This window comes from Drosophila miranda, chromosome 2 (genome assembly GCF_003369915.1).
Source record: "Drosophila miranda strain MSH22 chromosome 2, D.miranda_PacBio2.1, whole genome shotgun sequence".
Taxonomy (NCBI): domain Eukaryota; kingdom Metazoa; phylum Arthropoda; class Insecta; order Diptera; family Drosophilidae; genus Drosophila; species Drosophila miranda.
In genome coordinates, this window is record NC_046675.1 from 32,106,053 (window position 1) to 32,121,843 (window position 15,791).

General features: G+C 42.6%; 1 protein-coding gene across 1 annotated transcript; it reads left to right on the forward strand.

The window, feature by feature from the left end:
* Window positions 1-9,675: 9,675 nt before the first annotated feature.
* LOC108157519 (zinc finger CCCH domain-containing protein 18-like) lies at window positions 9,676-11,719 on the forward strand. The gene is made up of 2 exons (XM_017289622.2): window positions 9,676-9,922; window positions 10,835-11,719. Exon 2 carries the CDS (start codon window positions 10,853-10,855, stop codon window positions 11,204-11,206), a length of 354 nt encoding a protein of 117 aa, XP_017145111.1. The 5' UTR covers window positions 9,676-9,922; window positions 10,835-10,852; the 3' UTR covers window positions 11,207-11,719.
* The last annotated feature ends 4,072 nt before the right edge of the window (window positions 11,720-15,791 follow it).

Below are 15,791 nucleotides of genomic sequence, written 5' to 3' on the forward strand. Positions count from 1 at the left end.
CTTTGGGGATTCTCTTAGGATTCCGTGACTTTGAATGACCTATAAACCAATTCGAGACGTCAATATAGACGTACATATATATAGAAAATGCTATCTATAAAGAGTACCAAACATCAAATTTATTCCAAAACTTGTCCTTTTTCGTTGGTTAAGATAAATCATAGTGTTTTTTCAGACTTCAAATAAAATATAAACCATATTGTAGGTACAGTTCGTGTCTTCCTGGTTAGATCGGATTAGAATCCATATAGTTCTATCACTCAAAACCATTTTATATTACAAAAGTAATCCAATAACTATTCTTACACACCCATTTATGTTAGTAGAAACTTCTTCTTCATCCACTTTCAGCTAAAACCACCTTTAGTACCATTTTTCCCCAACTTAAAGGCACCCAAAAAGTTATCTAAACATTCTACTCGATCATTGACCTTCCCTCGGGTGGAATACCATCATCATCATCATCATCCTCATTACCACTACCCATACCATATCCTGGACATGGTGTATTCCTGGCCATCTGCTGGAGACCCGTAACAACAGCAGCAGCTGAGAGACGACGCATGTTAATCTCCCGAGAAGTCTGCGCACATTCATCAAAATATCAACACCCAACCAAAAAAGGAGCCTTTCCAAATTCGCGGGCTGCTGGCATCCCCATTTTTGGGGGAAATATGTTGCATGTAAAACATTCAAACGGGCAGCAGCAACCAGAGATAACAACGCGAGAAGAGAAGCAGAAGCGGGGAGGAAAAAAGTCTAGAAGAAGACGAAAAATTAAATGGGGAAGAGCTCTTGGAAAATGTGCATAAATCGCGTGAAAAATGTGAAAGAAAAAACAACATTTTGACACCGAAAAAAAAAAAGAAAAAGGAGAGGAAAAACTCAGAAGGCAACTGCGAGTGCGACTGCGACTAGATGATGATTATGAATATGAAAAATTAATGATAGTCACAGCATGGCAACAGTTGCACGCACATCGGAGTAGTCCCGGAGCTCCCCGAGAGTCCGCCAGAGAGCGGGAAATGATGTAAATAGGCAGATTAAGCATACGCAACGTTGGCCACTTTAGCCAAGCCTTGTCAGCGTCAATTTTCCAAGGCTTATCCGTTAGTTACACACACACACACACACACACACAGAGAGAGACTGAGAGGCACAGGCACCCAAGTGGCAGACAGCTTTCCACTCTCGGGGATTTTTAATTTTTATTACCATTTGCCTGATTTTTGCATTCAGTTATGGCTCTTACTTTGCATTTGCCACATTCTCTCTTTCTTTCTGTGGAAGTTGTGTGGATGCGTGGATTTTTCATCGGCTCAGGTCACAGCAGAAGCAGCAGCAGTCGCAGTTGCAGCCACAGTCAAACTTTCTTTCTTGACTTTCAGGCCTCCTAATCGGCTTCCATCTTCTGGCAGCGAATTCTGGCTGCTGCTGCTTCTTCTGGTGTCACCGTTTGCTGCGTCTGCGTCCCTGCTTCCAATCCAGCGATTAACTTTAGTCAGGTTTGCCTTACGTTTAATTGCCGCACTTTTATTTAATTTCTTAACGGATTGGCCCGCTGTCTGCGGCACTGGCACTGGCACTGGCTCTGGCCTCTGGGCAAGGTTCAATTTTCCGCCTATTTTCCTCCTCTTTCTGGCACTGTCTGACACCGGTCTTTTCGGTTGCAGGTTGCAACATTTCGCGCAGCTTAAAGACTAATTAAGAATTGGCAATTAACTTGCAGATTTGATAAGTCTTTTACGCCTGGATGGGTTATGGGTTCGGGTTAAACGGTTGTTGACACTGCCAGCCATTTGTTAATGTCCTAGGCTGGTCGAGAGCAGATCTGATGGGGTATTGACGAAGTCTATCTATGGGTTTTAATGGCCATACCTGTAGTCCATACGAAAGGGGGGCTTAAGTGCTAAAGATCTAAAGATCGGTTATTATAAAAAGTCGATATTAAAACCGATTTTAAAGCAGTAAAGTGAAGTTTTTATATTCCTCTGCATATAATGGCCTCAAATACTTTGTTTTTCTTTGAGATGATCGATTATTTTAGCTGAAATTTATATTAAAATCGATTTTTAATCGATATGTAAACGAAAAATGTATCATATAATGTATTATTTTAGAGGAATATCGGTTAAATTATAATTTACTCGAAAGATTCCCGAATAATATACAATATGGTTGCAATTACTTTGAGATGATCGAATGTTTTAGCTGAAATGGATATTACAATCGATTTTTAATCGATATTTAATCTAAAAATGTATAATATACGATATTATTCTACAGGAATATTGGTTAAATTAACTGAATTCGATATTAGAGTAGATGTTTAATCGAAATATTCTGGAAAAATATACAATATGATGTTGATATTGAACACTGTTTAGTTCCATGCCTTCAATCGCCCTATTTCATTGAGAAATAGACACACGGGGTTGCATATAAATTAAATTCATGTAAACAACAATTGTTATTCCACCATTTCAGTACATATTCATTTATAAGAGAGAAACCCTTTAAACAATAGCCCAAACCAGTCATGACCTTCACGATCATCCGGCTTAAGGGATTCTCAAATACATTCCATAGAAAATGTCTATTAATATATTGTAATCGCATGGCATGCATGACGCATACCAGAATAAAGGGCCTTTCCATTACGTAAACCGTTTGTTCTCCTCCTCGTAAAAAGTACTTAAATTCAACTTGTTAGCCAGAGATCCGCGAGACGACTCTGGGCTCTGACTCTGAGTAAATCTAGGGGCTTGGGATTGGGCTTGGAATAAATACAAAAAAAAAGTGCGCAAATCTCAACAAACGACAGCGTCATCTGCTGCGCCTAGACTCCGGCTCTGACTCTGAGTCGTTGGTTGTTCTCGTGTTTTGTTGTGCCTGGGTAGTATTTTTTTTTTCTTCGCTGTGTTGTCGTGGTTTAGCGACGCTCGTAAAACATGTTTTTTCAATTAAAAAATCTACGAAATGCATCACAACAGCCCGCAGTACAACACCAACATGATGCCTCATGGTCTTTCCCTCTAGTACTCTCGTACTCTCGTACTTTCGTACTGGTACTCGTCGTTGTATTGTTTGCTGCAGGCACAACTCCAACACCAACTCTGACTCTGACTTGGATTCCGATTCCGATTCCGCATCGTCCAGGTCTTAAGCCCCTCCACTTAGTTACAAGATGAAGCCCTCCTAACCGGAGGCTGCTCCTCCAACCCGCCCTCCTCCTCCTTCTCCTTCTCCGTCTCCCAGCAATGATGATGATGATCCCCAGGCCTCGGCTGCAGCGTGTGACTTTATGCGGCAATTGTTAATATGACAAATTAATTTGTTACCCGGATTTGCCTTGCACCTTAATGTTTTGTGCATTAGACGCTGGGTTCTGCATATCTCTGTTCTGTATATGGATACGGGGTATCCGAATGGGAAAGGAAATTGGTCATGGCCAGGCCCCAAGGCCTTGGCTTGGATGGGTTCTAAGAGTTTGAAATTTGTCTCTTCTTAGAGTCTCCTCACACAGATACCATTAGATTCCTGGCCAACGCCATTAAAAATAACGAAATTGTAATCGAAAAAGTATCGCCAGCATTCTAAAATAAATTTATAGGTTATTTATCGATTAAAAATCGATTTGAAGTGGAAATATTTGGTCCTCTAAGTGAAATCAAGGAAATTCCACCAGATCAGTCCTTGATGGCTTAATTTTTGATTAAATATCGGTTTTGGTATCAAATAATCGATCATCTCATAGCCTAATATGCACTTAATCCATTGAACAGTGAATACTTCAATATATAGCTAAAAACACCTATTAATCAGCTAGTTATCTATCCATTCTATCGACCATTTCATCGAATATCATTGCCATAATTAAAATCGATAACTCAAAAGCAGCCCACACGAAGATCGTCACCATTTACCTGCCACAAGCTGTTGACCAACAAATAGAGTGTCTCGTCTGTCTTTCTGTGTGTTAATTAATTGCCATTAAAGCATAAATAGTATTCGGCACGACAATTACTGGGGGATTGTCGAACATAACTAATCATAATGATCATAAACCACTATGGTCACACTGTCATAGAGCGCCAAAGTGCAGTACCGTTAGGAGTGAGTGACGCCAACGCAGAGCAGAAGTCACAGACGTCGCACAGTGGATGCCGATGCCGATGCCAAGAGTCAAGTCAAGGCAATAAATTTTCTATATGGAAAGACGCGTGTGGCAATCAACGGAGAGAAACAAAAGGATTGAGAGAGTGCAGTGCGCCCACAACAAAGAGTGGGGCTCTGGATTGTAGATTTTAGAGGGGGAGGGAGTGGGAGCGGGAGATTCCATAGAGCCAAGTGACGGTGCCACCAATTGCTTTCAATCAAACACAAACTCTGTCATCGATCATGCGGATGGGCTGCTTGACTGCTCCCTGGCTCTGGGCTCTTGACTGACAGACAGACAGAGAGACAGACAGACAGACGAACGACGAAAGACAGTCGTCAGAGAGAGGTCTATCCCTCTGGGCTGCAGTGGTTACTCCTTTGGGGCCAATAAAGCCGCAAAAGCCGCCTCCAGGGCCAGGCCCCCGAGAGAAGATGCAGCGTGATGACAATTTGATTTGCATGCAATGGCAATGCAAGTGCAATTATTATGGCAAAAGGTGACCAGGTTTTCATCGGTTCGAGCGATGGTATGCTTTCTGGTCGGTGGACTGGTCACCCTCACCCTCTAGACCTCACCCTCTCCTCCTCTGTTTTGTGGCTTTCTGGCTATTTTGCATAAATGTCATTATTGTTGCCGCTGCTGTTCCCGGAGTCCACATCACAGTTGCAGGCAGTCGGAGGAGAAGCAGGAGCACCAGCCAGAGGAGAAGCAGGGAGCTATGGCTTTGCAGCTCTGGAGCTCTGGACCGGACACTATCTCAAACTGATTGACAGTTGAATTGAAAAGTTTGGCGACATTTTTCCTTATTTGATTTGTTGCTGTTGTTGTTGTTGCTGTTGCTGTTTCAGCGGTGCTTTGCCTCGCATCCTGGGGCTCAAAAAAGATATGCAAAAATTGCGGAAAATATATATAGTTTTCTGCACATTTTTCTTTCATTTTTTACCATTTCTTGTGTACGTTTTCCTGGCGTTACAATTTTCTTACACTTTTTCCATGTTTTTCACATACTTATAAATGTAGTTCATAACTTTTTTGGGGGTACTTTCCATCGGTAGATGGATGACAGCAAGCAATCAAGACTGAATGTCTTCTCATGGGGTTTTCTCTTTTGATGCACTTTCTGGGGATATTATTTCTGTTATTCCACAAGTTTTAAATGAAGAAAAGAGAGAGGTGTTACATTCCTTTAAAGTACTAAGGTACTAAAGTACCATATAATCCATTGCCCAAACAGGATCTGCAATCGATCGTATGTCTTTTCCACAAGGAATATGCACTCTTTCGAAGAATACCCTAAGTATTTCCCACAGTATTCCCACATTTCCCAGGCAGAGGAAATATATGTACTATTTTTTAGATGCTTCTATCTTTTTTATAGCATAAACCCTTTTCAGAGGATCCTGTTTCGTATAGAAGTAAAAATAGGATGCCTATCGCTAAGTCTTCCACAGAAACAATCAAGACATTCAGCACCTTTTTATTGAATCAGAAGATTTTTTTGGAAGCATCTCCCAGAGTATCTGTACTACCAAACCCCGAAAGAAAACCCACCGTTCTTCCAGAATTAATTACTCATTCAGAGATTGTTTTTTTCTCTAAAAGTTTCCCCCTGAATTATTGCAAAACTATTCAAATATTGCACTCTATTAACCCCACTCACACGAGTCCCCTCCCCAGCGAAAATCTTTGACAAATCACCCAAAAGCGTTATCATGCCTTGCTCTTAGTCTTAGCCACATTCTAACGGTGGTAAGGAGGCAGGCTTTGAACGTTTAGGCCACAGCCAGACAGTCGGACAGACGCAATGGAACATTATTGACAAATATGACAACAAAGACTGACACACATGCCACCAGCAACAGCAACAGCAGCAGAAGCAGAGGCACAAGCAGAAGGAGCAGCAGCAGAAGGAAGAGGAGGAGAAGGCGGAGAGACATGCCCCAAACTTCAGTGAAGAGAAGGCGGATAGGCTTTGGCCCATAACTCCAAAGGGGAGGAGAGGCTTTGCCCCCCCCACCGACTCCACTCGAATCGAGGGAAACACTCCTTGTTGGCCGCAAATGAAATGAGTTGACATGCATCGACAGCAGCAAAAACCTGGCTGGCTGGCTAACTGGCTGACTAGCTGTCTGCCCGTCTGTCCGTCTAGCCTCTCTGGTAGTAGTCCAAATGGGAAAACGCTTTTTGGACCCACCACCGAAATGCATTTTCACATAATTACCAAATGAGCCGGTGCCTGTGCCTGTGCCCAGGCCAGTGCCGTGCCGGTACCGGTGCCGCACTGCTATGCAAAAGACGAAAATTTGAATAGCCCAATGGTGCATGGTCCAATGGTCCACGGTGCATGGTGCATGGTGGGATGGCAGTAAGTAGCAGCACTCCATTCCACAGCAGAGTGGGGCACAAACCAGAGACGAGACCAAAAGTAGTAGAAGTAGAAATGAATGGCATTTCATCGGAGACCGGCCACAGTCCAGAGACTTGGAGTCCAAAGCCAGCCAGCCAGCCAGCCAGCCAGCCAGCCAGCCAGCCAGCTAGCCAGCGAGTTTAATTGCCAAACGCAGGAGATGGCGGCAGGAGTTGGAGCTGCAGATGGACTTGGAGGAGTACCAGTAGCCGCGCCGTCGACTCGTCTTCAGGTTTTTGGCGGCATAATCATAAAATCCTTGGAGTTTAATAAACATTTCCACAGAATCTTTGGCATCGTTGGCTAACTCGTTTCAAGGCTTTCTGCCTTGGCTTTTGCGGTACCCATTGGTACTTTTTTTCTTCTAGAGTAGAAGGGTTGGCTTAGAGGAAAGGTATGTAACAATCAGATCTTAAGGAGCCAGAATATTGGGTGTGCATGCTTCTGTGATCAATTGTGAGATGAAGTCCATTTCGGAAAATCGGAACTTTGTGGCGTCTACAATTTAGAAGATTCAAACTTTCCAGACTTTTCTATAATGATTTCATTCACCTATATACTCCAAAAAGCATCATAATCGTATGGTCAACACCTCTAAGATTGCACAAAATATAAGATATGTTTAGATCCACTCATAAGTAATGCTATATTTGTAGCTATACTTATTACAAAATAGGCCAAATTGGATAAACATCATTCTTCGAATACATAAAATAAGGATAGCCTTTATGGCATCTACCATTCTAAAGAATTTTCTTCAGAAACATTACTGAAAGGTCTATATAACTATTAGCTACCCCTATTTCAAAATTCATCTCAATCGTAAAATGTTCAGACCTCTTAAGGATGTTAAAAGATAGAGCATTTGCCACGATGCAGAATCTGCACAGCAATCGGATGATCCATTGAGTTTAGGGCCCACAACTCCTGTATATCTGTAACCTCTACCATTTCAGGGGCTGCTTACGAGGTATCATCATGGTCTTCTCTCTGTTCTATGCATAACCTCTTCTTACTAGCTTTCCCTTGCGATTAGCTTGACTTTGCTTTGGCTTTCGGTGTGGCCTATGGTGTCGTGCCGCGGCCTGGCTGTCCGTCCGACCGTCCGTCCAAGTCCAGTCGTTGACTCATTTATGACCCACCGCTGCCGACCGACTGCCAGCTCATTTGCTGGCTTTTGCCTGTAATTAAATATGAAAATTAATTTTTATGTTAGCTTCAGAGAGTCTTCGCGTCTCAGAGCCACACATCTCACCTAGTAATTAAAAGTGATATTCCTTTCTGGAAATTCCTCTGCTCAAAGGAGAAACAACTTCAAGTTCAAAGTATGCGAGATAGTCCCCCCATTGAATAGAGAGATCGATAGATCCCACTTCTAATTGAAATTTATGGCCAGGCCGAAAACAAGATCAAAGCGCTGTTTTCCCACAGAATCAACAGAGCGGCGGCTCCTTGACATTTATTTGTGCAGCAGTCAGAGGCAGGCAGGCAGGCTGGCAGGCTGGCAGGCACCTACTTGAGGCCCCAACAATGGGGCGCCACACACAAAGACCCCAAACGAGAGAGAGAGAGAGAGCGAGAGAGAGACACGTCTGGGGGACACAATAAAATAACTAATAGGTGACCCGAGAGATAGCCTTAAATGTCAATTCCCTCTCGTATGTGATGCTAGTGACGTCATATGCAAAATACTACTACTACTACTACTACTACCATGGGTGGGTGTATCTTGCAGATACATTGTTGCCGCGTAATTAAAAATAACAGCAATGCATCATCGATTCGAATGACGCTGCAGCAGCAGCTTCCAGCAGATGAGAGAAGAGGGTCCCTGCCTCTCTTTGATGCACTTGACATTTTCTCCAGTGCTGCGCCCTTTTCTCTTGCCAGGCACCCCGCCAGCTTTCCGTTTTGTTTCGAGGAAAATAATCACCAAGCCAGCAGTCTGTCAGGCACTGACAGTAACCACAACACACACAGACACACAATTTTCTCTCCAGTCATAAAAATTAAGTTGCAAAAATGCACTCCACTACTCCCCACAAATGTGCAACAAAACACAGATGCCCATGCCACACCACATCCATCCATACAATGCAATCCAATGACGGAAGCTGTAAAAATACTTACGAGTGAGACTGTAACTTTTGTGACGACTTCAAGCCCCGCAATTACGTCAACAGCCACGGCCACAGAAGTGCCACCAGCAAGAGTGTCATTAGAAATGATGATTAGAAAACTGTAAATTATTAATTTGCTAATTGTTTGAGAAAAGAGAATCCTCTCCCAGAAGCACTGGGGAATCTCCATCTCCATCTCAAAGAAGAATAAAAGTTGGATGTTGCATTTCAATAAAAGTTTACACCTTAAAGCAGGGGGAAAAAAAAGTGAAAAACAGTTGCAACGAGTTCCATCAGAGAGTGATGGAAAAACAGAGAAACTGTTGCAAAAAGTCTTAGAGAAAAGAACCTTCCAGTGAAAGAATCGCTTCCTAATTATCTGTTAAGACTTCTAACTGTATATTTACTGCAGGTGTGGAAGCCTTCATTTTAAGTGGTTTTCCACAATCTTAGAACTCGTTTAAACTTAGAACTGGCTTAAAAGTCAGATTTAGCTCCTTAATTTTTCGGGTAAATCAGTGCCAAGGATATGGCTGTCTGAAACTCTTTCAAGGTCCAGTTTTTTACTAGTAGGATGCCCTTTTCCAGGTGCTGAAATACCATATACTGGCATTAACAGCTGTAAACTGTACCTCCTCACTCACTGTCAAATCACATATAAATCTCTGATGTTAAGATTAAAATTTAGTTTGAGCTCGCAAATGTCTAGACTTTTCTTGTAAGATCTTAACAAATTGAATGGGCGAATTGACTTCAGGAACATGCTAGAATAAGGATCCGTAAGGAAAATCAGAATTTCCTAATTGAGCAATAACTAACTGCACACCAGATGAAAATGATCCATTTACCAACAGATTCGACTAGAAGAATATTAGAATCGATCACACAGCACCGTGTTATATGTCTACGTTTAGAGTAAAAACTTTGGCATCAGAAAACAGGAAATAAATATTTCAGTCATTCGATGCAGTTCAGTCGTCGGGAACAGATATAAAATTCAACAAAAATAAAAGTATTAAAAAATATAAAAATTTGAATGAAAATAGTGAGTGAAATACAAAACAAAAAGTAACACTGGAAATTTTTAAATAAAATTAATTTATTCCGCTCAGAATATAAACCGAATGTCGAAATAGTGAAATACAAAACTAAAAGTAACACGGGGAATTCGTAAATAAAATTAATTTATTCCGATCAGAATATAAACTGAATTCCGAAAACATCAATTAAGAGGTAAGTTTTGTACCTTGCCGTACATTGTTTAGTTTTAAGATGTACCTTTTGGGAGGAATTAGTTGCAATTTTGGGGGACATCTGCGAGAAAGCCTTCCTAAATTCGGTAAATGTGCGGTATACAGTGTTGCCTCCAATGCGCTGCTCCAAATGTAGCGAAACAGCACTAGACCCCTAGATGAAACACGACTTTTTGTTTTTGTTTTAATTATGTTTCTATCTCCTAAGGAGGATACAGTAAAGGATAGTAAATTTTGACATTTTATTTAAAGGCATACTTGATTTTTTACGTTTCATAATGATAAAAATGAAGCTTTGAGATTTTGTTACAAAATGACGTTAACCGACCTTATTAACAAATAAATTCTACACGTCAATTCTTGATAAATCGTGGTCCATTGATGGTATTTTGAAATTTTTAGACCAAACGGTCAAGGTCCGATATCACAGGAGTGTGGATACCAAATTTGGTTGCTCTGGCTCTTATATGTTCTGAGATCCTTGAACTCACATTTTGCAATTGGCAAAACCGACCATGAAACCTGTGTGTTAGAGAGAGCCCCCTTTATGGGGGCGGCAGTGACATATTACAGAAGTCTGGATCCAAAACATCGTTGCTCTAGCTCTTATAGTCTTTGAGCACTAGGCGCTAATAGGGACGGACAGACGGCCGGACGGACAGACAGACAGGGCTCAATCGACTCGGCTAGTGATGCTGATCAAGAATATATATACTTTATGGGGTCGGCAACGATTCCTTCTGGGCGTTACACACATCCACTTTTACCAAAAATCTAATATACCCCAATACTCATTTTGAGTATCGGGTATAAAAAAAAGCAGCGTAAAAAAAAAACTCCAAATCTACTGCAAAAACAATTTTCAATATAATTTAAATTCTGTGAATTCTAGCAAAGCAAGTGTCGGCAAATGCCAAAAGCCGAAATGGAGAAGAAGATGACCCCCGAAGAGGAGGCCCGCCAGAAGTGTATCATACGGGAACGTAATCGCGAGCGGAAGCGCATCCAGCGCTTGAATCCCAAATACCGGCGGCTGGAACAGGAGCGCGATCGGAAGAGAAAGAAGGCGCAGAGGGCGAAGGAGGCCTTCCGGGAGCTCCAAAACCAACGTGACAAGATGCGCAAAGACCGCAAGAAGGGGCTCCTGGTGACCGATCCCTCACAGCTACCGCCCGAATCCGCGGCCACACTACCGCCAGTGCCTGTTGTCGAGCCCGAGGTGGGTCTGCCGCCAACGTCCCAGGGCCAGCAACAGCAACAGTAGCCGCCACCCTCGCATCTCCAGGAGCAGCAGCACCACCAGCTACCGCACCAGCGGGGCCGCAACATGTAGCGGTCGTTCGCGCACGCCGCCTTGCCAACAGCACACGCAGGACGATCAGACAGCGCCCGATGTGAATCCCGCCCAGCCACAGCAGCACCACTTCGCTACCCACCAGCAGCAGCAACAGCAACAGTACCACCATCTCCAGCAGAAACAGCAGCACTGCAACACGTTCCAGCACATGGCACCGCAGGCTCATATGCAGCACATGCGATCGGCGGCGCTGCCTCCGCCGCCACCGCCACTACCGCCACCAGACACGTCAGCAGCCACCGCCAGTCTTTAGTCCTTAAACTCAACGCTAGCTAGCCAATCACATTTCACACGTTCATGTGCGCCTACAGTGGGTCTAAAAAGTGCCTACACACCAGAAAAATGTTCAACGCAATGCCCACTCGGAACCCACTGTTCTTAGAGTTGAGATTAAATAATTTTGATGATTCCTATTTCTTATTTTATGATGTGCGTTTTCCTGTGACAATGCAAAAGTTTATGGAATTAGACTTGACCTGTAGCAATATCATGAGAAAACGTATCTTTGTCCCACAAGTGTCCTGTGTTTCTGTCAATGCTTTTACTGTTGTTCAGTATACAATATCCTTGCAATATTTAAACCCCTAGATGTATCATAGTCTCTTGTTTTATGTCGCCTTTCTTATAGAAGTCAGTGCTTTAAGGGATGTCTCAAGCATTCATGTACATATGTTCGATATTTGTTTGAATGTTAAGTTAAGACGCCATTTGTAAAATGCGCGGCGCTACAGTTGTGGGCTTCCCCGATCCCGGATAAGTTGTCGTCATCGTCATCGGCTCAGCATTCCTCTGTTTTTTATGTCTGTACGTATTTTGTTTAGTCACTAAGTGATACAAGATTAAGATAATGAGATTCGAAATAACGATACGATAACGATAATTGTACGATTACACCTATGATATAATGATACATGGCAAGCCGTAAATAATTATTACGAATTTATGCTACCATTGAAATTTAAAAAAAAATGGATTCTTTGTAGTAAAAGAGAGAGCCTCAAACAGAAGCCGGAGGTTCTTAGTCCCCAGCTAAATCGGAAGCGCATGGGAGTATCCCGAGCTAGCCTCCTGTACAGCAGCCAAACCATCAAAGCTATCTCCAAGTAGAAAGCTTCCAATAATCATTTGGCATCCATAGAACACATTTGGCACCCTTGGCACCCATCACATCTTATTCTAATCCTCCAAATAGCAGCCACCACAGCAGCACTTACAATCCACAGTAAAATTAAGGTTAAGTGCAAGAACCATAAAAAATCTTGTTGAAAATAACTAAAATTAGTAACTGACTAAAAAAAAACTTAGGCAGGCGGAAACACACAATACCATGCCAGCGGCAGCAGCAGCAGCACTTAAAAGATGAACCTCCTCCTCCTCCACCGCCTCCTCCTCCGCTTGAATGCCTTTCAAAACGATGCTAAACAATTTTTTGGGGCTGTCTTTTAAGTTCGTTTCAGGCATTCAAACAACATTCAAGCATTGTAAATCAATATTATAACTGAAGTTGAAGTTGAAGCTGAAGCTGAGGTTGTGCAACATGTTGTGGCACTAACATTAGCATTAGCATTAGAAACAGCCAACAAAACACACACTTGACACGTCAGGTAATTGACTTTTTGGCACAAATTTGCATGAGGACATGCCACAGATGATACAAAATTATGATGCAGAGAATGATGATGTATGGTAGGAATAATGATGATGATTATGGGTAAGGGTAATGGTAAGGGGATGGTGTCTTTTGCTTTGGAATTTATCATCAAGTGCACTCGAGAGACATCGAGACATGTCCAATGGGAAAGATCAAAGCGAAAGTCAAAACGTGAACCATGAGAATACGAATACAAGGAAAAAATACAGGGTTTCAATCTATTGTCGAAGATAGAGATACCCTAGAAACAAGCAAGAAAAGTTGTCGTTTTATGGAAGAGTAAATATCAAAAGATCTACAGCATAAAGCACATTTTGATTTATATAATATAATAATTCAGTGATATATTGGACGAATTCGAATGATTCGAACGCATTGAAGCGGATATGTGAAGAATCCTTTGTTTGTTTAGCCTTAGAAATGGGAGAAACTACACTTCATTCTAGAATAATTGTAATAGAAAAAGGGATACTTTTCATTCCGATTTCTATACTTTAGAGAACCTTTAAAGACCAATTGTGATCACCGCATTAGAAAACTATTCCAAAGACCATAATACCCTTTTAAATGTCCATCTAAAAACGTAAAAATATTGCAAAATCATCAAAGCTATTTCTAGTCTAAGAATTACATCGATTTGGCCCACATTTCTCATATTAGTCACAAAATTTTAAAAGAATTTCCGGCGCCTTTAAGCTGGAAACTTGTTCAATTTATTGATTGCAGGCAGCAGGCCCTCCCCCATAGGGCATAGCCATTAAACATCTCCATTAACCTGCTCTAGTTGGCAGGCAGGACACTTGAACCCCCATCTCGACCTGGTTCTTGGGAGTCGAGAGGCACTCGCCTGCGCCTTGCCTCGCCTCGAGGTGCGTCCAATAATGAAATTTCTTTTGGGTGGCTCGGACTCGGACTCGGTCTGGGTCTGTCCACCGTCTGTGAATCCGTGTCATGGCACAAATTTCCAAGTCGGAAGTGTCGGCATATAACAAAGTGGCAGGCACCTCTCGATGGTGCACCATCCACCGCCCACCGCCCATCGCCCATTGCCATATCAATATGATTTCCTTTCGTGTGCCGTGTGGCAAGGCTCGTTCTCGTATATATCCTTGTAAAACGGCACACGCCAAACAAAAAACTTTACCTTCTGTTTGTTGCCTTTTGTTTTTTGTCACGTTACAGCCTGTGCAACGTCCTTCTCCACCTTTCAGACTGCGCTTTTTGGCAGGATTCGCCGGGGGGGGGAGGGGGGCATAACCTTGTGGCAGAAAGAAAGTTGATTTGACTATTGATTGCCATTTTGCTTATACAATTTCTTTGATAAGGTTACGGGGGTTTTGAGGGGTTGCAGTCTTTATATCCGGTAATCAATCAGGGGTATATACAGGGAAAAGAAAAGAACGGGTATCTTGAAGTCGAGAGACGTGTGCCACGAAATAAGCACATAATTTTAGCACAAGAATTTGGGAATTAAAACACAAAATTTCTGGGTAGAATTCCGGTAGGGTTCCTCTAAAAAACAATGCCCTATCAAAAGTTAATAATAGAACAAAAAAATAACAGCAAAACACAATTAACAATTATTGAAATGCCAGAAGAAATAAGAAACCCGTTCGTCGGCCAATTACCGCCACAGACAACACCCAGAAACAACAACCACTGGGAGAAAAGGTGTGGATACCTGTCCGAAAAACAACCTGCAACATCGTGTGGTGGATATCTGTGTACATTGCCTCCTACTCATCTCATTACCCATGGATCTGACAGATCTGACAACGGACCCCCGTCTGCGAGTGACCAAAAGAGCAAACACAATTAATGAAACAGCGCTCGCACATTGAAGATCGATACGATGCCGAATTTCTATTTGAATTTGAGAAAACTGTGAAATGTACGACGGCTTAAAAAGGTGTTAATGAACGTAAGACAGACAGGGGCCCCCGAGGGGCATTTTGTGTGTGTTTTTTCTTTAGAGACTCTTGTTGACACAATCGGTGATTTTTGTAAGTGGCTCAAAGAGACATAGAGGATGAAGGGGAAGGGGAAGGGTAAGGCGGAGCCATGAACAGGGCACATGAACAGGAACCATGGGCACAATAAACAATTGTTCAAACTTAATGGAATGCCGGGCCTGAATCGCGTTTTTGGCATCATATTTTTTTGTGGGAGCAGAAGGAAAGGTCAGACCCAGAGAGAGAGAGAGAGACAGAGAGAGACGTCGATCCGCAATAGGTGGGTTTGTTCTTGGCCAGATCCAGACCCCACCTTCGTGAAATCTTTGCGAGACCATCGTTCGAATCTAATTAAAATGCAATTCATTGCGCGGAATGCAAATCGAAAGATATTACCCAATAGGAAATGCATTGCATTCGACGGAAAAATAATAATAAAATCATCAGCAGAAGCGGCAGCGGCAGCAAACATCAGGGCAACAGCCTCTGGGCCAGGCCAAAAACAAAATCCATACCAAACAATAATTCAACAACAAAAGAGGGAGAGAAGGAGATGAAAAAAGCTGCCACACAGTTGCCAGAAGTCTCGTCAAACGGCAGCAACGCCAGGCAGCCACGGAGGCAGTGGCACTGTGGCAGGCAACAGTTTGCCATCTCATGCAGGCAGCGCCAATCCCAGTGCTCCAATGCTCCAATGCTGATGCTGATGCTGATGCTGAATGCTGATCCAAACATCGAAGGCGTTGAAAATTGTCAAAGAACGCGCCGCAGTTTGGCAAGACACAGTGGGGCAAAAGGAATGGTTTTTGGTGGGCCACACTGAAGGAAAATGATGGCATTAGAATTGGATTCTCCTCAAAGACAGTCCCTAAAAAAGGTTGGGGGGAAT